At 43.4% G+C, this 21991-nt stretch overlaps 1 protein-coding gene across 1 annotated transcript; it reads right to left on the reverse strand.

The window, feature by feature from the left end:
* Positions 1-1043: 1043 nt before the first annotated feature.
* LOC132782665 (interleukin-36 receptor antagonist protein-like) lies at positions 1044-21098 on the reverse strand. Its single transcript, XM_060787541.2, has 4 exons — positions 20911-21098; positions 6640-6783; positions 4036-4169; positions 1044-1840 (listed from the first exon to the last, which is right to left on the reverse strand). The coding sequence occupies exons 1-4, from the start codon at positions 21026-21028 to the stop codon at positions 1628-1630; spliced, it is 609 nt and encodes a 202-aa protein (XP_060643524.2). The 5' UTR covers positions 21029-21098; the 3' UTR covers positions 1044-1627.
* Positions 21099-21991: the final 893 nt, after the last annotated feature.

Here is a 21991-nt window from a genome sequence, read left to right on the forward strand (position 1 = left end):
TCAGCTTGTTCCTCCTCATCCGGACAGCCACAGCGGCCAGACACTCATCCAGCACTCGAGGGGCTTCCTTGGAATTAGGTGGAAAAGAGTAGTAGAGCTGTGTGTCATCTGTGTAGAGATGGCACCCAACTCCAAAACTCCAGATGCTGTATTGGATCACATGTCGGACACTTTCCAAGAGTCTAGGACTGTGTGATGTATTGGCAAATAATGCGTGCAGATCCCAGTAAGGTGGCCTTCTGCAGCTGGCAGATGGTAATTTTGTCAGTGCCAATTGTGTTTAAGTGCAGGCCAAAGTCTTTAGACACTGCACCCAGTGTGCCGATCACCACTGGGACCACTTTTACTGGTTTGTGCCAGAGTCTTTGCAGTTCAATATTTAAATCCTCGTATTGTGTCAGCTTTTCCTGTTGTGTCTCTTCAATCCTGCTGTCACCTTGTTAGAGACCCTAAATCGGGTCTTAATACTTAGGTCCACATCATGGGAGTATGAAAGGAAGGAGACAGTCCCAAAAAAGATCAAAAACAAGGTTTTATTTTCATCACGGCCATGAAAAAGTCAGACAGTTGTGTTGAATACACACAGGCACCAACACTTGCAAGTGACTGCCGCCCCCTTCCTTGGTTTCTGCAAACTTTTATAAGATCAAGTAAACAAGGGTATTTTTGGTTATGGATGGTACCTTGACGGTTGACCTTTTACTCTTTCCAACACCGCCTCCCATCAACCTTTTGATGTTTGCACCTAGCCTGAACCTTTGTTTGTCAAAACCACAATTTGTTCTCTACTTGCAAACTTTGTGCTTCACCGCAAACCCATTTCCTATGTAAGCTGAGCAGGTTAGCAACTTCTTTTTAGAACATCCTCCCTCTTGCTGACATGTTGCTCTTTCTCTGCAGGGAGGGGTACCTTTCTTATGTTTTGTTGCCAAAGCTTAGCTATTGCAAAAATCACTCATTGTCTCCTTCAACCTGGGATTGCAACATCGACAATCCATACTTTTTTAACAAAATTGTGAGGTCAGGAGTATTGTGCTCTAAAACTCTGTCTGTCTGAATCCGGAAATCCCAGAGTAGCTTGACGTGTTCATTCTATGTAACTCTTTCCGGCCTGTGATCCCACCTGTTCTTTGTCGCAGGTAGATGGTATTTGTGGCACAAGTTCCAATGAATCATCTGAGCAATGGTGTTATGCCTCTGTTTGTAGTCTGTCTGCGTGATATTATTATTATTATTATTATTATTATTATTATTATTATTAGAAACATTTATATTCCACCCTTTTTAGCCATTATAATAATAGACCTCACAACCTCTGAGGATGCTTGCCATAGATGCAGGTGAAACGTCAGAAGAGAATGCTTCTAGAACATGGCTATATAGCCCGAAAAACCTACAACAGCCCAATCATTTGCACTGTTCAGTGTGGTACTATGTTGTCTTGTTTAATTATGATTTTTAAATGAGTGAATTGCTGGTTTGTTTTTTACATGTTTTATTAATTCACGTATGCATGTATTTATTTGTTGGCATTGAATACTTGCCTTTTATGAACGCCCTATGGGGAGATGGGGCGGGATACAAATAAAGTTTATTATTATTGTCGTTAGGCATATAAAAAGGGACTTCACTGCCGTTGAAAATAAAACAGTGTGTTCTCAGTCCCTCCTTGGCGACTCAGCCCCACCGGTTTGTTTGGCTCGGATGACGTGCTTAAGAACCAACCCGGGTACTCGGCCGATTCGAAAGAGCAGGTCTCGGGACCCCCATCAGTCTTGCTATAGAAGGTGAAAGGAAGTGATTTCTCCTTTCCTTCATACAGCTTTTTGATGTCACTTTCCTAAGAAAACAGAAATACACTGTTAGAAAGAAAAGAGATATGATACTAGAAACATGAAACATCTGCCTGGCAAACAATGAACACCTTCTACAAGGCTTCTCTGTCAGCTCACAGCAGCCATCCCCAATAATGACACAGGACTCCGATCCGTAATCAATTAGAAACTTTACTGCAGGATGCTCAGACATAACAAAAGCCAAGATTGACCAGCGGCCGCTGGTCATCTCTTTATACCCACCCCCACATTTGAAAACACTCTTCCCGCCAAATGGTAAATCCCGCGCAACTCTCCCACCAAATGCCAACTGCCTTCCCCCGAGGTCACCAGCTGCAATGTTCTTATCAGTGCTCTACGTCAGAACCCTGGTTTTCAGCGCCAAAACTGAAGGCCTGGAAACTGGTTCCTGACACTTCTCTCCTCACCAAGGCAACTTAATTGCGGCTTTTCATTTATACCTTTTTCTTTTAGGCTGGATCTATACTGCCATATTGTCTAGTTTCTGAATCAAGATGATCCGCTTTGAACTGGATTAGATGAGCCTGCCATAAAATTCAGTTCAAAGCAGATAATCTGGATTAAAAACTGGATTATATGGCAGTGTAGATAGGTCCTTACATGGCTTTGCTGTAATGCCAGGTTGTGACTGTTGCTGGATGTTTGTTGCTATTCTGTGCCATTCAGGTCTGTAGTGATGGGAGGCTTTATACAGCTGCTGACATCACACAATTGTAATGCCTCTTGTGCAAAGCCATACTTCCAGGTGGGTGGCATGCCTCCATCTTCCACTGTGTCACTTCTTCTCTTTTTAAAATGGGTCTTTGTGAGTTTTGTGGGCTGCATGGCCATGTTCCAGAAGAATCCTCTCCTGATGTTTCACCTGCATCCTCAGAGGTTGCAAGGTCTGTTGGAAACTAGGAAAATTGGGTTTGTATATCTGTGGAGTGTCCAGGGTGAGAGAAAGAAGTCATCCCTATTTGAGGCAAGTGTGAATTTTGCAATTGGCCAACTTGATTAGCATTTAATGGCCTAGCAATTTCAAAGTCTGGCTTCTTACTGCTGGGGGAATCCTTTGTTGGGAGGTGAATTGCTGGCCTTGATTGTTTCTTGTCTGGAATTCCCCTGTTTTTTTTAGCATTCTTTATTTACTTGTTATGAGTTTAGAGTTTTTTTAATACTGCTAGATGATGCTAAACAGTGCGCCATGTGGTCATGCTGGCCACATGACCTTGGAGGTGTCTATGGACAATGCTGGCTCTTTGGCTTAGAAATGGATATGAGCACCACCCCCCAGAGTCAGACACGACTAGACTTAATGCCAGGGGGAAACCTTTACCTTTATACCCTAGACCAGTGGTTCTCAACCTGAGAACCCCAGATGTTTTTGGCCTACAACTCCCAGAAATCGTAACAGCTGGTAAACTGGCTGGGAATTCTGGGAGTTGTAGGCCAAAAACATCTGGGGACCCAGGTTTAGAACCACTGCCCTAGACCATTAAATGTCAATCAAGGCGGCCAATTGAAACATTCTTCCACCCTGTTAATTTCACAGATATATAAACCCAATTTTTCTAGTTTCCAACGGACCTCAAAATCTCTGAGGATTCCTGCCATAGATGCAGGGGGAAAGGTCAGGAGATAATCCTTCTGGAACACGGTCATACAGCCCGGAAAACTCACAACAACCCAGTGATTCCAACATGAAAGCCTTCAACAATACATATTTTTATATTTTACGGACAAGTCAAACACTTCCCAAGCATTTAGGACTGTGTGATGTATTTTCGAATGATGCATGCAGATCCAAGTAGGGAGGCCTATCACAGTTGACAGATCATGATTTTGTCAATGTTTATTGTTTCCAAATGCCGGCTGAGATCTTTTGGCACGGCACCCAGTGTGCCAATGACCACTGGGACCACCTGTATTGGTTTATGCCAGAGCCTTTACAGTTCGATTTTGAGATCCTGATAACAGCTGGGTTTTTCCTCAATGCAACTGTCACCCGGTATGGTGACATCAATAATCCAAACTTTTTTCTTTTCCACAATCATGATGTCTGGTGTATTGTGTTCCAAAACTTTGTCAGTCTGGATTCAAAAGTCCCACAATATTTTTGCATGTTCATTTTTAATTGTGGTGGGGGAAAGAACAGAACAGGAATCAAAAAAGATTCCGAAGCACAAGCAAAACTCACCTTTAGCTGTAGCTGAAGTTGATCCTCAGCAGACTTCTCGCAGGACAGGCATTGTTTTCTACCTTGGGGACCCATAAAGATGGGCATCATTTTGGAATCCAGAGCAGTGTTAGGGAGCACTTCCATCAACTGCTCTGAAAGAGAAACGGGGCCAGTAATATCAGAGAGAGAGAGAGAAAGGACTTGTTGCTGGTCAGGGAATTTTGGATGAGAAACCACTAATGGAAGACAGTAAACAGAAAAGGTCTATATAAACAAACGCCCACTTTTTCATATGAATAAAGGAGGTAAGAATAAAGTGATAAGCACCTTGTTCACCACCCACTGTAATGCATGTAGGTGCCCCTCTAATACCCAGCCCAGGAATGTACCCCACCAGAAACAGTTTAAAGCAGTGATTCTCAGCGTTCCTAATGCTGTTGTGCTGTCACGCGCTGGGCCTGTGAAAGAGTCTGTAGACAGGACGTGTTTTCTGTACACCCAACAGGACGCCAGGGGTGCCTCGGCTGAGAGGCCTTTTGGATTTCCCCACACAAAGTTCTTTTAAAGACTTAGAAAGTTCAACAAAGTTTTTATTGTTGCTTAAATCTCTAATAAATCAAACAAATACTTCAAGGCTTTGAATCAACTGGTGGCTTGCTTAAATCTTGTCCACAAGGGACAGGCAACTTTCTTCATAAACTGTTTCTTCCTTCTATAAGGGAAATCCTTGACCTCTCCTTGGGCAATCTGTATTTAGGCTTTGCTGACGTGGGGCCCCTACACCCGGTTCCAATTTGCGTTATGGCTGCCGCGAGAGGTCCTTACCAGGTCAAAGTCTCTGTGTAGATTTCCCAGAGGAAAGAAGTCCTTTGTTTCCCAGCGAAGGCTGGCTGAAAAACCATGGAGCTGTATTTCTCCAGCAAAGAGCTGGCTGTAGAGTTGTGGAACTAAATTCCCCAACAAAGGCTATGCTGTAGTTTTCTGTAGAGCTGTGGGACTGGATTCCCCCAGCAAAGCTGTAAAAGACGAAGCTTTCTACAGGTGGAACTGATTCACGTCCTGTACGAAAGGCTTCTCTGTGTGAACTGAACTAGAGGTCCCCTTTTTCCCTCCTTAACCCAGAAAAAGGGGCGGATCTAAAGAACATAATGATAATTGATGGGTCATTGGCCCTATTATTGCAAACCAAGGGAAGCTACTTTATTGCAAAATGCATGGAACTTTGGAATACATGCAAATACTCAATAGAAAGGAAAAGAAGTTGGAGCTCCTGGTACAGCCGTACCAGCACAGCTGTGACCCCTTAATATGGTTGCTCATGTTGTGGTGACACCCAATCATAAAATTATTTTTGTTGCTACTTGAATCATAATGTAAATATCTGATATGCAGGATGTGTTTTCATTCACTGGACCAAATTTGAAACAAATATCTGTTATGCCCAAATTTGAATACTGGTTGGGTTGTGGGGGGATTGATTTTGTCATTTGGGAGTTGCGGTTGCTGGGATTTATAGTTAACCTACAATCAAAGAGCATCCTGAACTCCACCAACGATGGAATTGAACCAAATTTGTCACACAGAACTCCCATGGCCTACAGAAAATACCAGAAGGGTTTGGTGGGAATTGACCTTGAGTTTTAGAGTTGTACTTCACCTACATTCAGAGAGCACTGAGAACTCATATGGATCTGAACCAAACTTGGCACAAATACTCAGTATGCCCAAATGTGGACACTATTGGAGTTTGGGGAAAACAGACCATGACTTTGGAAGTTGTAGTTGCAGGGATGTATAGTTAACCTACAATCAAAGAGCATTCTGAACCCAGCCCAGAATGGATCTGCACCAAACTTGACACACTACCTACATGGCCAACACTGAATACTGCTGGGGTTGGGGAGTGCTGTTTTTTGAATACTGGAAGTTGTAGTTCACCAACAAACACCAAAAAGGAAGAGGACATGTGAGAGATCTTTAGCCTTCTCTGCCAAAAGGGTTCCTAAGACCCTTTAGATTTCTGATGGTGTTTGGTGACCCCTCTGACCCCCCCCCCTCTGACCCCCTGAGGGGTCCCAATCCCCAGGTTGAGAAACACTGGTTTAAAGGGCGGCTGAACTGTTTTCCATTTTGTGCAGGAATTCACAAAATACTGCAGAAACCGTGTATTAGGGATAAACTGTATGAACACTTAGCTAATTATGATATTGAATTTAGTCTATACTTATATCAGGGACTTCCAAGTTGCCCTTTCTTGGTTTGCCCTTGGAGGAAGACCCTTTGGGCAACTTGGAAGTCCCTGAACAGACTCAGAAGTGGAGTGAGAATATCAAAAGACAACCTGGCAATATGGCACGACCCAAAGAATCCTCCACCTTGTGTGACTGTGGAGCAGAACAGCCAATTCCACATCTGTATGCTTGTCCACTATGCCCTGCCTCATGTACAGGGGAAGACAATGGGGTTGCTGTTTACTCTTGCTGTTGTTGGGGAAACATTAAGAGGAGTGGTGGCTTTTCCTTGATTTGAGTCTTCATTTATCCATAGTTAAATCATCACTAGCTAGGTAAGCATTGTCTGAAGACAATTCTACATTTTTATTAACCTAATGGAGGCAGTTACCTGGAGCGTTGGAATCTTGATGATTTGCTACAAGAATATTGTCCACCAGGAAAAAGTATTTCTGGCTCACATCCCAAATTCTGTACAGGCGGGGAAAATCTTCTTTGACAGGTGCGCTATCCCCTGGCTTCACTATGGGAGATACTGGGTAAGAAAATAATATTTATTAAAGAGACATCAACACAGACAAATACATACCCACCTACTGCCCCAATTTGCCAAGGTCAGTGCTGATTAATTCTCTTCCATATTACTTATTCAATTACTTTTAAAACGTTCCAGTTTCTTCTCCCCACACTTTCTACCATTCTTCCACTTATTTACTTGCTGCAAACTGAGATCAACCTGCAAAAGTACTTTGTATTCAATTAACTCAGGAAAAGGGAGGGGAGAAGAGTGTACTTTACAGTAGGCTCAGGGAAAAGCAAACTTATGCATCCTTTCCTAGCTTGTATTTTCTTTACCTTGAATACCTTTTGCCATATTCACCACACTATTGGCCTGAGAAGACTGCTTTCTAAGCCTGGTGCATGTTGTTCTAAAGAAAAGCTGAATATCAACTATAATAAAACAAAGGTAATGGTGTTTGGAAGAAGACACTTTCAACACAGATGGTCCATCAGGGGTCACCAAATAGAACAATGTCAAGAATGTAAGTACTTTGGAATCCATTTCACGGAAAAACTATCCTGGAAAACCCATATAGACAGGGGTGGCTCAACAAAGTAAGAATTTGCAGTATAGTTGATTTTGCCCAGGGGCTCTCTTGAGGCGCTCTAGGGAGAAAATAGACCTTGACATATGTGAGTTGTAGTTACTGGGATGTATAGTTCACCTACAATCAAAGAGCATTCTGAACTTCACCAGTGATGGAATTGAACCAAATATGGCACACAGAACTCCCACAATGAACAGAAAATATGTATCAGTGATTGGTTGAGTGGGGGACGACAAAATACTGTTTGCTTACCGTTGAAAATTACCTAGGGTCGCCTCTGCATATAGAACACACTAAAGTGATGGCTTTGAAATCTGTCGGAGCAATACTCAGATTCTACAACACTGCAGGAGGTCATCTAGTTGTCCCAGCCCTTAAAATATTTCAGAGTAAAGTTATAGCCCAAATTTTGTATGGTGCTGCTGTCTGAGGATGGGATGAGTCTCAGACAGCGAAACTGGAGGCTCTCCAGAAGGGGCCCCGGAAATTGAGGATCTACCTCACTATTTGCTTTTCTGTCCTCTGTACTCTGAACCAAGAACCAAAATCCTGGGGTCTGTTCTTCATCTCCTTCAGACCAACACTGTGTCCGAAAAGATTTTCTATCTCTTGGCTGACACTAACCCCGTGGTTACTCAATAGGTGTCTCTTTTTGCCCTGGCAGCACAGAAAATCCAGGCAAAACCAATCTCTGATATTGCAGTTGACTGTGCTGGGGATGCTTTTAACTAATAGTGGCTGTTTATGTAGTTTTAATAATGTTGTATCTATTTGATTTACTTGGTTTTTAATTACGCAGGTGTGAGTCCATACAGTATATACGCATCTTGCCACTGATATATGTAGCATTTTAATGATTTATAGGATTTTATTGTGTATTTTATATTGTATTTAATAATCTGGTGTTCATGTATTTATTTATTTGCCTTGCCTTGTATGTGAAAGACCTATGGTCTAAGCATCGAATAAACTCTTATACTTCACCACACCATTGAGGCTTCATACCCCCAAAATCTCCAGTATCTATATTCCAATCAGACATTAGAGATGAGGAGAATAAAATCCAATGAATAGTCTAATCTGCAGAGCACACTTCCGGGTGCAATAAAGTGCCATGTTTGACTGTTCTCCACCATGGGTTTTATAGTTGACCAGAGTAAACATGCTGTAGAGGTTCAGTCTGTGGTTGTCTCGTGCCACAAGAGAATAATCATGATCAGGACCCTTCAGAGGTTCCCATGTTTGACTTTAATGATCAGGTTTCTATTGATTCTTGGGGATTTGTGAATGCAGATGATGGTCTAGAACAGGGGTCCTCAAACTTTTTAAACAGAGGGCCAGGTCACAGTTCCTCAAATTGTTGGAGGACCGGATTATAATGTGAAAAAAACATTAATTAATTCCTATGCACACTGCACATATCTTGTTTATAGTGCAAAAACCCACTTAAAACAATACAATAATTAAAATGAAGAACAATTTTAACAAATATAAATTTATTAGTATTTCAATGGAAAGTGTGGGCCTGCTTTTGGCTGATGAGATGGGATTGTTGTTGTTGTCGTTACAGACTTAGGTTGACAGTGAGCGAGGGCCGGGTAAATGACCATGGAGGGCCGCATCTGGCCCCCGGGCCTTAGTTTGAGGACCCTTGGTCTAGAAAATGAAGTTAGCCAGAGTGAAACTGAGGATTCTGGGATTGCTGGTTCCCGAGGCAAAGATGTCTTGAAACAGTCTGATGGGAAACAGGCCAAGGCCAAACAGTCAAGGTTAGATAGTGAGAGAGAAAGGAATATGCTAATGAACGAACCGGAGGAAGGCAAATCTATCATGATCACCACCTAGACTTAGGGAGAAGGCGTTCAGCAAGATTAAGAGAAAGAAGGGGTTTGAAAGAGGTTTCCCAAGGGAATCGGAATGCTTTTGCCATAGTGTTTTGAATAACATAGGGCCTGTGCATGCATGCTCTTCAGGGAGTCCAACATTCAGCTTCCATGCCTGCCTCATGTCTTTGTATCATGCTGAGACTCATGTAAAATCTTGCTCCAGATTCATGTTCATGCTGAGATTTTTGTAAGCCTTGTATCCTGATTTCAAGCTACTGCATTTAGTGTTGTTCAAGTGTGCTCCTGACTCTTCAAGGGACTTTGTTCTTCCAACCTTTTGGACTTAAGGACTATTTCCTGTGGACTTGGTTAATTGGACTTTGGAACTATCCTGTTCTCCTGATGTGGACTTTGCTGGTTAAGTTTATTTTGCATTTGGATTGTTTTTTGGACATTTTGTTATTTCCTTTTTTATTGCCTTTTACCTTTTGGCACTTGCCATATTACTCTTCAATAAACTGCTTGCTTATTAAAGAACATTTGTGTGTTTGTGGGTTCAAAGGTGCTCATCACAACCTTGGTGTGCCACACATGCACACCCACAATCCAAGCCTTTACCCTTTTCCTTCACTTCTCCCTCCCAGCTCTGTCCTTCAATTTGAGGCCACTTTGTTTCTCTCGTTTCCAAAACAATCTTGTTTTCCAAAATAATTCTCCTGCGCTTTCCCTTCCATCTCTTCCAAGTCATTGTGATCTTTCTTCACCTTTCACACACTTTGCCTGGCAACACTGTCTTTTTTACCTCCTTCACTCTTTTCAGTGATCTTTGAAAATGGTTGCATCTTCTCTTCTGCACACTCCCAGGAGACCCAAAGCAAGGGGAGTGTCTACAAATGGAATCATCGCCTGTGATTGTGACTTATTTACCACTGTATTTTTGCACTGTTTTATTGTATTCTTTGTTTTATTTATTTTATTGTGATGTTTTTTCTGTGTTTTGGTTTTATTCAGTTGTAATGCACTACTGGGCTTAGCCTCATGTAAGCCACCCCAAGTCCCCTTTGGGGAGATGGTGGTGGGGTATAAATAAAGATTATTATTATTATTATTATTATTATTATTATTATTATTATTATCGGAGCCCCCAGTGGCGCAGTGGGTTAAACCCCTGTGCCGACAGGATTAAAGACCAACAGGTCGCAGGTTCGAATCCAGGGAGAAGTGGATGAGCTCCCTCTATCAGCTCCAGCTCCTCATGTGGGGACATGAGAGAAGCCTCCCACAAGGATAAAACATCAAATCATCTGGGCGTCCTCTGGGCAACGTCCTTGCAGACGGCCAATTCTCTCACACCAGAAGCGACTTGCAGTTTCTCAGGTCGCTCCTGACACGACAAAAAAAATTCTTTTCTCTCCTTTCTCTCTTCTCTTTAACCCATTCTCAAAAGTTTCTTATAAAATTCACACTCTTGGAATCTCAGTCTCTTCATTTCTCCCATTCTTTTTTCTTTTTATTGAATTCCTTCAATGATAGGGAGAATCAATATAAAATGTTTTACAGGTGCTATATCACTGCAGCAACATTAGCAAAAATAGATAAATCACAACAAGGTATTTATTTGCTGGACATGTAGGAAACAGAAAGAGACATTCTTCCACATGTGGTGGAGCTATGAGACCACACAGGCATTTTGGGATAAGGTAAAAGGAGCTCCTGGTGGCACAGTGGGTTAAACCACTGAGTTGCTAAACTTGTTGACCGAAAGGTCGCAAGTTCGAATCCAGGGAGCAGCATGTGCTCCTGGTATTCGTGGCTAGGAAAAAGGGTTTATATATCTGTGGAATGACCAGGGTGAGAGCTAAATGTGAATGTTTCAACTGACCACCTTGATTAGCATATAATGGCCTGACAGTGCCTCGAGCAAATTTTTGTTGAGAGGTGATTAGATGTCCTTGTTTGTTTCCTCTCTGTTGTTGTGCTGTTGTAATTTTAGAGGGTTTTTTTAATACTGGTAGCCAGATTTTGTTCATTTTCATGGTTTCCTCCTTTCTGATGAAATTGTCCACATGCTTGTGTATTTCAATGGCTTCTCTGTATAGTCTGACATGGTGGTTCTAAGCCAAAGACATCTCCAAGGTCATGTGGCTCCATGACTGCATGGAGCTCTGTTACCTTCCCGCCAGAGCAGTACCTATTGATTTACTCACATTTGCATGTTTTCAAACTGTCAGGTTGGCAGAAGCTGGGACTAATAGCAAAACAACAGAGAGGAAACAATCAGGGACATCTAATCACCACTCAACAAAAGATTGGCCCAGGCACTAACAAGCCACACCAAACAACTGCCAGGCCATCAAATGCTAATCAAGGTGGTCAGTTGAAACATTCACACCTAGCTCCAACAGACAAAAGTTCTTTGTCCCACCCTGGTCACTCCACAGATATATTTTCCTAGTTCCAACAGACCTCACTACCTCCGAGGATGCTTGCCATAAATGCAGGCGAAACGTCAAGGGAGAATGCCTCTAAAACATGGCCATATAGCCCAAAAAAAACTTAAACAACCCAGACCTTGGAGATGTCTTTGGCTTAGAAATGGAGATGAGCACCAACCCCCAGAGTCGGACACGACTGGACTTAATGTCAGGAGGAAACCTTTACCTTTACTTTTTAATTAAGTATCTTATTAAAATGCTACATAATAAGATTAAAAAAGCTCAGGATTGTGTCTATTAGGTTTACATCGAGAAAACAATAATCAAAGGGACCAAGAAATATACCAATATAACTTTGTTGCAGAAAGATTAACCACAGCAAAAGATTGGAAAGGGGGAAAAAAGTTTAACTAAAAAGGATTGGGGGGAAAGAATGAGGGAATATATGCTAATGGCCAAACTAGCCAAACTAGCCAATAATAGGAGGACTTTCTGGAAAAATGGAAGTTGGCCATGGCATATCTGAATGGAGAGTCAGTCACATAGAGGAGCTCCATTAAGAATTTTCGATTACTATGAACAAGGATAGATAAATTGGCTTAAAGGCTTCATAGTGCTTCGGTGTTGGAAGTCATGGTGAAGGGTGCACAGGTATAGGGAAGAGGTTTTATTTTGTGTGGGATAGGGGTTTTGGTCTGTAATATTTATTTATTTACGACATTTCTATTTATTTATTTATTTATTTATTTACTTCATTTATATACTGCTTTTCTCAGCCCTTGGGTGACTCAAAGCAGTTAACAATAGCAAAAATGCAATGCTTAACATCATAAAAACAGTTACAAACTATTAAAATAATAAAATAATAAACAGTTAAACATCAATATAACATCTCATTAGCGTCTCAGTAAAATCAAGATCCAATGTCATCATCCGTTGTTCCGTATTCCTATGTTCATCACACTGTCTATTCAAATGCCTGCTCGAACAACCAGGTCTTCACTTTCCTCCGAAATGCGAATAGGGAGGGGGCTGATCTAATTTCTGTAGGAAGGGCGTTCCACAGCTGAGAGGCCGCCACTGAAAAGGCCCTGTCTCTCGTCCCTGCCAAACGTACCTGTGATGCAGGCGGAACCGAGAGCAGGGCCTCCCCGATGATCTTAATGTCCTAACTGGTTCATAGGAGGAGATGCGTTCGGACAGGTAAGTTGGGCCAGAACCCGAAGGGGACTCAGAGCGGCATACAAGATATATATACATACAATATATTCGATATAATAATAATAATGATAATGATAATACTTTATTTGTAATCCGCTACCATCTCCCCAAGGGACTCGGTGAGGCTTACATTATTGTTGTTGTTGTTCGTTCGTTCAGTCGTCTCTGACTCTTCGTGACCTCATGGACCAGCCCACGCCAGAGCTCCCTGTCGGCCGTCACCACCCCCAGCTCCTTCAAGGTCAGTCCAGTCACTTCAAAGATGCCATCCATCCATCTTGCCCTTGGTCGGCCCCTCTTCCTTTCGCCTTCCACTTTCCCCAGCATAATTGTCTTCTCTAGGCTTTGCTGTCTCCTCATGATGTGGCCAAAGTACTTCAACTTTGTCTCTAGTATCCTTCCCTCCAATGAGCAGTCGGATGGACTGGTTGGATCTTCTCGCAGTCCAAGGCACTCTCAGAACTTTCCTCCAACACCAGAGCTCAAAAGCATCTATCTTCCTTCGCTCAGCCTTCCCTAAGGTCCAGCTCTCACATCTGTAGGTTACTACAGGGAATACCATGGCTTTGACTAGGCAGATCTTTGTTGCCAGTCTGATGTCTCTACTCTTTACTATTTTATCGAGACTGGACATTGCTCTCCTCCCAAGAAGTAAGTGTCTTCTGATTTCCTGGCCACAGTCTGCATCTGCAGTAATCTTTGCGCCTAGAAATACAAAGTCTGTCACGGCCTCCACATTTTCTCTCTCTATTTCCCAGTTGTCAATCATTCTTGTTGCCATAATCTTGGTTTTTTTAATGTTTAGCTGCAACCCAGCTTTTGCGCTTTCTTCTTTCACCTTGATTAGAAGGCTCCTCAGCTCCTCCTCGCTTTCAGCCATCAGAGTGGTGTCATCTGCATATCTGAGGTTGTTAATGTTTCTTCCAGCAATATTAACCCCAGCCTTGCATTCATCAAGCCCCGCACACCGCATGATGTGTTCTGCATAAAAATTTAAAAGGTTGGGTGAGAGTATGCAGCCTTGTCGTACGCCTTTCCCAATCTTGAACCAGTCTGTTGTTCCGTGGTCAGTTCTGACTGTTGCTTCTTGGTCCTTGTACAGATTCCTCAGGAGAGAGACAAGCTGGCTTGGTATGCCCATCCCACCAAGAACTTGCCACAGTTTATTATGATCCACACAGTCAAAGGCTTTAGAATAGTCAATGAAGCAGAAGTAGATGTTTTTCTGAAACTCCCTGCCTTTCTCCATTATCCAGCGGATATTGACAATCTGGTCTCTGGTTCCTCTGCCTTTTCTAAACCCAGCTTGAACATCTGGCAACTCTCGCTCCATGTGGTGCTGGATTCTTCCTTGCAGGATCTTGAGCATTACCTTACTGGCATGAGAAATAAGGGCCACTGTACGGAAGTTGGAGCAGTCTTTCGCATTTCCCTTTTTTGGTATGGGGATATAAGTTGATTTTTTCCAGTCTGATGGCCATTCTTGTGTTTTCCATATTTGCTGGCATATGGCATGCGTCACCTTGACAGCATCATCTTTTAAGATTTTAAACAGTTCAGCTGGGATCCCGTCGTCTCCTGCTGCCTTGTTGTTAGCAATGCTTCTTAAGGCCCATTCAACCTCACTCCTCAGGATGTCTGGTTCTAATTCATTCACCACACCGTCAAAACTATCCTCGATATTATTATCCTTCCTATACAGATCTTCTGTATAGTCTCACCACCTTCTCTTGATCTCTTCAACTTCTGTTAGGTCCCTGCCATCTTTGTTTCTTATCATACCCATTTTTGCCTGAAATTTACCTCCAATATGTCTAATTTTCTGGAAGAGGTCTCTTGTCCTTCCTATTCTGTTGTCTTCTTCCACTTCCATGCATTGCTTATTTAAAAATAGTTCCTTATCTCTTCTGGCTAACCTCTGGAATTGCGCATTTAACTGGGCATATCTCCCCTTATCCCTGTTTCCTTTTGCTTTCCTCCTTTCTTGGGCTACTTCCAGTGTCTCAGCAGACAACCATTTTGCTTTCTTGGTTTTCTTTTTCTTTGGGACGTACTTTGTTGCTGCCTCCTGAACAATGTAGCGGACTTCTGTCCATAGTTCTTCTGGGACTCTGTTTACTAAATCTAGTCCTTCAAATCTGTTCTTCACTTCCACTGTATATTCGCTAGGAATGTTAGTGAGATCATATCTAACTGGTCTGTGTACTTTCCCTGATCTCTTTAGTTTTATTCTAAATTGAGCAATAAGAAGTTCAGCCCCAGGTCTTGTTTTCACCGACTGGATGCATGTCCGCCACCTTTGGCTGCAAAGGATGTAGTCAATCTGATTTCGGTGCTGACCATCTGGTGAAGTCCATGTATAAAGCCGTCTTTTAGGTTGTTGGAAGAGAGTGTTTGTTATACCACAGCGAGTTTTCCTGGCAAAATTCTATCAGCCTGCGTCCTGCTTCATTTTGTTCTCCCAGACCACGCTTGCCTGTGATCCCAGTTTTCATTTGACTTCCCACCTTGGCATTCCAATCTCCTATAATGAAAATAATGTCTCTTTTTGGTGTATTATCCAGTAGGTCCTGCAGATCCTCATAGAATTGATCTACTTCTGCTTCTTCAGCAGCTGTGGTTGGGGCGTATATTTGGATCACTGTGATGTTGAAAGGCTTTCCTTGCACTCGAATTGAGATCATCCTGTCATTTTTTGGGTTGTATCCAAGCACTGCTTTAGCTAATTTCTTATTAATTATGAAGGCTACTCCATTTCTTCGATGTTCCTCTTGTCCGCAGTAGTAGATCTGGTGCTCATCTGATGTGAAGTGGCCCATTTCAGTCCATTTCAGTTCGCTGACCCCCAGAATGTCTATCTTTAGTCTTGACATCTCACCAATAACAACATCCAATTTGCCCTGGCTCATAGATCTTACATTCCAGGTTCCTATGGTGTGTTGATCTTTAGAGCATTGGATTCGTCGTTCACCTCCAGTACCGTCGGCCGCTAGCCTTCCTTTCGGCTTTGAGCTAGCTGTGTCATCACATCTGGGGCTAGTTGAACTTATCCTCTGCTCCTCCCCAGTAGCATTTTGGCCATCTTCCGACCTGGGAGTCCCATCTTCCAATGGCATACCGACATATCTCTGGTTGTACTGGTCCATTTAGTTTTCTTGGCAAGGATACTGGGGTGGTTTGCCATTGCCTTCCCCAGGGATCACGCTTGGTCTGACCTCTCTGCCACGACCTTGGGTGGCCCTTCACAGTTTCGCTCATGACATCATTGAGGTGCTCAAGCTCCAGCGCCACAACAAGGCGGTGATCCTTTGCTGGAGGCTTACATTATTAGCAGAGTACAATATCAGTATTAAATATTACTATATTGTACTATACCATTATATTTTAATATTATTAGTAATATTACATGTAATATAAATATATAATATCATATTATTAGTATTATACTGCATTACATTATAATATAATAAATATTATATGTCTATACAATATATATTCTATTCTATTCTATTCTTAGCATAGCACAGGAGACAAGATGGAATTGTCCCCTGGCCCCCTCTCTCTTCACTCTGGCCCAGAGCACCAGTTGGTACTGGGGGAGGGGTCCCCAGATGATGACCTATGCAGGAGTCAAAATGGAACTGTCCCCTGCCCCCCCCCCCCTTCTAATATGTTGTGTGTTGTTGTTTGAATGTTATGGTGAACTTTTATATTAAAAAAAATAAATGAGATGAAAGTATAGATAGAAAATAGCTGATAACATATAAAAGTAGCAAGACTAAATGATTTATGTTACGTTATTGATATTAATATGCATTCAATGTCAGAAATAACTGGTTGATTGACTAATGTAGGTATGCATGTATATATCAAAATTATTGTTTTATATCTGCAATGATTTTTGTTCTGTTCTGTACCATTACTATGATAAATTTTCCTAGTTCCAACAGACCTCACTACCTCTGAGGATGCTTGCCATAGATGCAGGCGAAACGTCAGGAGAGAATGCCTCTAAAACATGGCCATATAGCCCAAAAAAACCTACACCACCCACCGATAAATAGTTTATTTTTTAAAAATGATAGGTTATAGTCAGATATACAGTCAGACCGGGATTGTGGCACAGCTGGCTGAGCATTAAGATCATTCTGACCAAAAAGATCATGAGTTCAAAGCTACCTCGGGTTGGAGTGGGTTTCCAACCAATTGTGTGTAGCCTGTTGTCGACATTTGCAACCCGAAAGACAGTTGCATCTGTCAAGTAGGAAAATAAGGTACCACCTTAAAGTGTGGGGGAGGCTAAATTAACTAATTTATGAGGCCATATAGAAGACTCCAGCAAAGCATTCCAGCGGGGAAGCATGAGGGAAATGCGGAAGTGCTTCATCAGCATTGCAGATGGACGATGAAAGCGACAGCTCCCCTGGCGGCCAGAAAAAAGTTAAATAGCCTCTGTGTATGTCTGTATATGTTTGTATGTCAAAAAATGGCATTAAATGTTTGCCATATATGTGTAAACTGTAATCCGCCCTGAGTCCCCTGCGGGGTGAGAAGGGCAGAATATAAAAACTGTAAATAAGTAAATAAATAAATATGTCCAGAAATTGGAGTTCTAAGTCGGTCCTCCAATATGACTCTATGCTCAACTTTTAGCAGAAATTGGCCATAAAGTCACACTGGAGGACCTAGATATTTCTGAAGAGAACATTTTAACCAAATCTGTGAATGATCAAATCCACAAAAGTTAAATCTGCAAAAGTGGGTGGGAGGATGAGTGTATACAAGCAACACCAGTTCTGGCATTTAGAGAGTTTCAGAAGCTTTCCATTCACACCACTCTTTACTCTGGGCACTACTGGAAGTTTCCAGATGTGACCACAACCTTGCATGCCCGGCATAGCATGGTTTGTATAAGAGATCAAAGATTAAGCCTATCATAAGGTTTAAATCATGAGTAGGGAAAAAGGAAATGGTGGGGCTGGATTCACCTTCTATGGGCCAGGTGACCTCAGAAGTTGTGGGTACAAAGATGAAGTGCTGGTTGAAGCTTTTCTGACTTCATTTTGCCCATCCTTTCCCTTCCACTTCTGCCTCTTACTCCAGAACAGTGGTTCCCAACTTTTTTTTTAACCAGGGACCACTTTGACCTGGGACTACTCTCCAACATTAGTACCAACACTGTTACGAATCAGTTTTTGGTCAACTTTAGATTTGGTTTAACTATTTGGGTCACTGATTCAGAAAATTGCATTGGATAGACCACATCAGCTCTAGTTTCTGATACAGAACATATGACATCCTGATACAGAACATAGTCGCCATCTGCTCACCCAAAGCAAACTATATTTAATAATCTAGAGCCAATGTGTATGATGCAATTTTCTGAATCAGCACCCCAAATAACCCCAGGAACAGGCCTAAAAACAAAGACACCAAGGTGCCTCTGCTTCTGGGCACCACATAGAACAGCTCTACTCAGAGGGAGGGAGGAAGAGGAGAAGCAGCAGTCAGGAGGCTTGTTGTGAAGCCTTTCATGGGTATTCAGCCTCTCCCCTCCCGACATCCCCATTGCCTCAGCACAGGCATGTAGCCGGGGGGGGGGGGGGGCTTGAGGGGCTTCAGCTTCCCCCCCCCCCCCCGAAATTCTCATGGTGGTCCACGAGAAGCCCTTACTAATACATTATTTAAACTGTTACATTTATTCATATCATGATCTGATCACCATGCTCAATATATCCCATATTTTTATTTATTTATTTATTTTATTATTTAAACTTATATGCTGCCACTCCCCTGGGGCTCGGAGCGGCTTACAAGAATAGCTAAAATCTAACAAAGTTTAAAAACAATTTAAAACAATTTAAAAACAACAGTATCAAACATTAAAAGCCTGTCGGAACAGGTATGTCTTACATGCCCTGCGGAAAGCTGGTAAGTCCCGCAGGGCACGAACCTCAGGTGGCAGAGCATTCCAGACTGATGGCGCCACTGCTGTGAAGGCTCTGCGTCTGGTTGCCACTAGACGCAAGGTCTTGACACTGGGGACCTCCAATAGATCTTGGTCCTCAGAACGGAGGGATCTCTGGAGTTGGTGGGGGCTGAGACGATCCCTCAGATACATTGGCCCCAGACCATGCAAGGCCTTAAAGGTGAGTACCATCACTTTGAAAGTGATCCGGTGCTCAATTGGTAACCAATGCAGCTGTAGTAAGATTGGTGTTATGTGGCATCTCATCGGAATTCCCGCAAGAAGCCGAGCAGCTGCGTTTTGTACCAACTTGAGCTTCCGAATCACCGACAGAGGGAGGCCAATGTAGAGGGCGTTACAGTAGTCCAGTCTTGAGATGACCGTGGCCTGGATCGTAGCTAGGTCGTCCCTGGACAGGTAGGGGGCCAGCCGTCTAGCCTGCCGCAGGTGAAAGAAGGCGGTTCTGCTCACGGCGGAGACCTGGGCCTCCATTGTCAGCAGAGGGTCCAAAAGGACTCCCAGACTCTTTACCAATGATGACGGGCGTAACGCCTCGTCATCCAGGGTGGGCAGATGGATGTCCCCACTGCCCGGTCCACCCAGCCATAGGATCTCCGTCTTTGCTGGATTCACCCTCAACCTGCTGGCATGCAGCCATCCAGTAACGGCCTCGAGGCACTGATGGAAACAATCGGGTACAGAGTCCGGTCGGCCTTCCATCTTCAGCACCAGCTGAGTGTCATCGGCATACTGATAACACTCAAGCCCAAAACCTCGAACCAGCTGAGCAAGTGGTCGCATATAGATGTTAAACAACAGAGGGGAGAGAATGGCCCCCTGAGGAACCCCACAAGATAGAGGGGACCTCTCAGAGACCAGGCCTCCCCTCTCCACTCGCTGTCCACGGTTGTGAAGAAAGGAGGACAGCCAGTTTAAAGCTGTCCCCCTGATTCCAGCAACAGCAAGGCGGTGGGTCAAGACATTGTGGTCGACTGTGTCAAATGCTGCTGTGAGATCCAATAGCACAAGCAGCGCTGACCCGCCTTGGTCAAGCTGGCATCGAAGGTGATCCGTGATGGAGACCAGCACAGTCTCTGTCCCGTGCCCCGCATGGAAGCCGGATTGGAAGGGATCTAGTCCGGCTGTGTCGTCTAGGAATTGCTGCAACTGCTCCGTTGCTGCCCTCTCAATCACCTTGCCCAGGAACGAGCGATTTGAAACTGGGCAGTAACTGGAGGGAACCGAGGGATCTAAATCTGGTTTCTTCAGCAAAGGAGAGACCACTGGGGATATTGGGGTAACTATACAAAAGGTTTGCTAAGGTAGACCCTCTTTCACCCAGACTCACCCCCCCCCCGAATCAAACTCAGCACCCCCTCCCCCAAATCAAAATCCTGGCTACGGGCCTGCCTCAGCACTATAAGAGGGTTTTGTGAGACCAGTCACTCTAGTTGCAACTGTGTATTAACAATGAGACCATGGACCATATTTAGTTCTTGGGAACTACTGATGGTTCATGGACCACATGTTGGGAGCCACTGCCCCAGAACAAAATGGGCAAGAAGTAAAGTGCCTTCAGCTGGTACTTTGCAGGAGCCCCCGGTGGCGCAGTGGGTTAAACCCTTGTGCTGGCAGGACTGAAGATCGACAGGTCACAGGTTCGAATCCGGGGAGAGCGTGGGTGAGCTCCCTCTATCAACTCCAGCTCCTCATGCGGGGACATGAGAGAAGCTTGCCACAAGGATGATAAAACATCAAAACATCCGGGCGTCCCCTGAGCAATGTCTTTGCAGACGGCCAATTCTCTCACACTAGAAGCGACCTGCAGTTTCTCAAGTCGCTCCTGACACACACACACAAAAAAAGCTGGTACTTGACTGAATCAGAAGAATTCTAACTAGAACTCATCCTGATATTCAAAGTACTGTTGAAGCTCAGGAACTGAAATCTCTCTCTTGTTATTGTCAACTAGATGAGAGAAAACAACAGTGGAAAGAACTCTTCTGTCTACTAAACCAGGGGCTGAGGTTTGTTTGAGAGAGATTAATATTTCTCAACCTATTGAGCTATTTATGGGATATCAAAGAGTAAAGTAATTTTCACCTGGCATTGGCTTCTTAGCAGGGAATAAATCTGCTATTTCCTCATTCCAAGTCTTCTTATGGTCCTTCTCCTCCTCCTGTGGTTTCAGCGTATGAGATGTGTATCCTTCAGAGTCCATCTTATCAGGTCTATTCTTCCAGAGCTCTGTCTCAGCCCACCTCTCTTTCTTACTTTGGATTTATCTAGTATTTGCTGGGTTTTAAATGCCTTGAATGAAGTCAGAGCTGCAATTTTGAGATGAGTCAGTGAAACAGGTGTGTCACCAAAGGCTATAACTTCTGGCAAGCAGAGAACACCCACTGCATTCTAAGCAGAGGTGGCTATGAAGCATCAACACTTTGTTGGCTAGATTTCAGATGATGGAACTGGTGAAACCACCTCTGAGTATCCCTTGTCTAAGGACCTCATCAGACAGAGGTCCATAATCCGGGGAACAGCAGGGGAAATCATGGGACAGAGCATTGCTTTGTCTCCATATCTTCATTAGGTGATTTCCATCTGCCCCCAAGTTTTGTCTCCAGCTTAGCGAATGGGAACACACCCGTGTTCCCATTCTCAGGGCAGCCTCTGAACACACTGCCAGGACAGAGCCCCACTGAAAGTAGCCCCACATCATGCAATAGGCTACAGCAAGCTCCACCCTGGCTGCATCTCAGCAGGATCCTAGGACGGGGGAAAACCCCATAGGATGATGTCGTAATGAGGTCACCATAAGTCGATTGGTGACTTCAAGGTGTGTATCTACATTTGTTCTATTCTATACTTCATTCCAGACCCAATGTAATAACCAGCCAAGAATACTGAGTTGGATTTTTGAATGGCGAAATACTATCCTGGGCACTCTGTGAAGGCCAGACTTTTAAGATCAAGAGCTCACTCAGAGGATCCAAGTGATGTTCACAGCTTGGGAGTGATCCTGGACTCATTGCTGAAGAAACCTCCCATAAGACCAGATATTTGGATCCCAGCCCATGTATGGATCCTGTAATTAAAGGATATGGATAGGATAAGGATATGGATAGGTAATAAAAGCTGTGGCCTTAGATTTCCAGTGATTGTATCTGGTATTTGGTTTCTGTCT

Source organism: Anolis sagrei, chromosome 7 (assembly GCF_037176765.1).
Source record: "Anolis sagrei isolate rAnoSag1 chromosome 7, rAnoSag1.mat, whole genome shotgun sequence".
In the NCBI taxonomy this organism is placed as follows: Eukaryota; Metazoa; Chordata; class Lepidosauria; order Squamata; family Dactyloidae; genus Anolis; species Anolis sagrei.

Coding starts and splice junctions, on each gene's coding strand:
- LOC132782665 (XM_060787541.2), bottom strand. CDS start 21,028: ATGGACTCTGAAGGATACACATCTCATACGCTGAAACCACAGGAGGAG. Junction 4,170..6,639: donor TCAAGATTCCAACGCTCCAG/GTAACTGCCTCC, acceptor TTTCTCTTTCAG/AGCAGTTGATGGAAGTGCTC. Junction 1,841..4,035: donor AACTTCAGCTACAGCTAAAG/GTGAGTTTTGCT, acceptor CTGTTTTCTTAG/GAAAGTGACATCAAAAAGCT.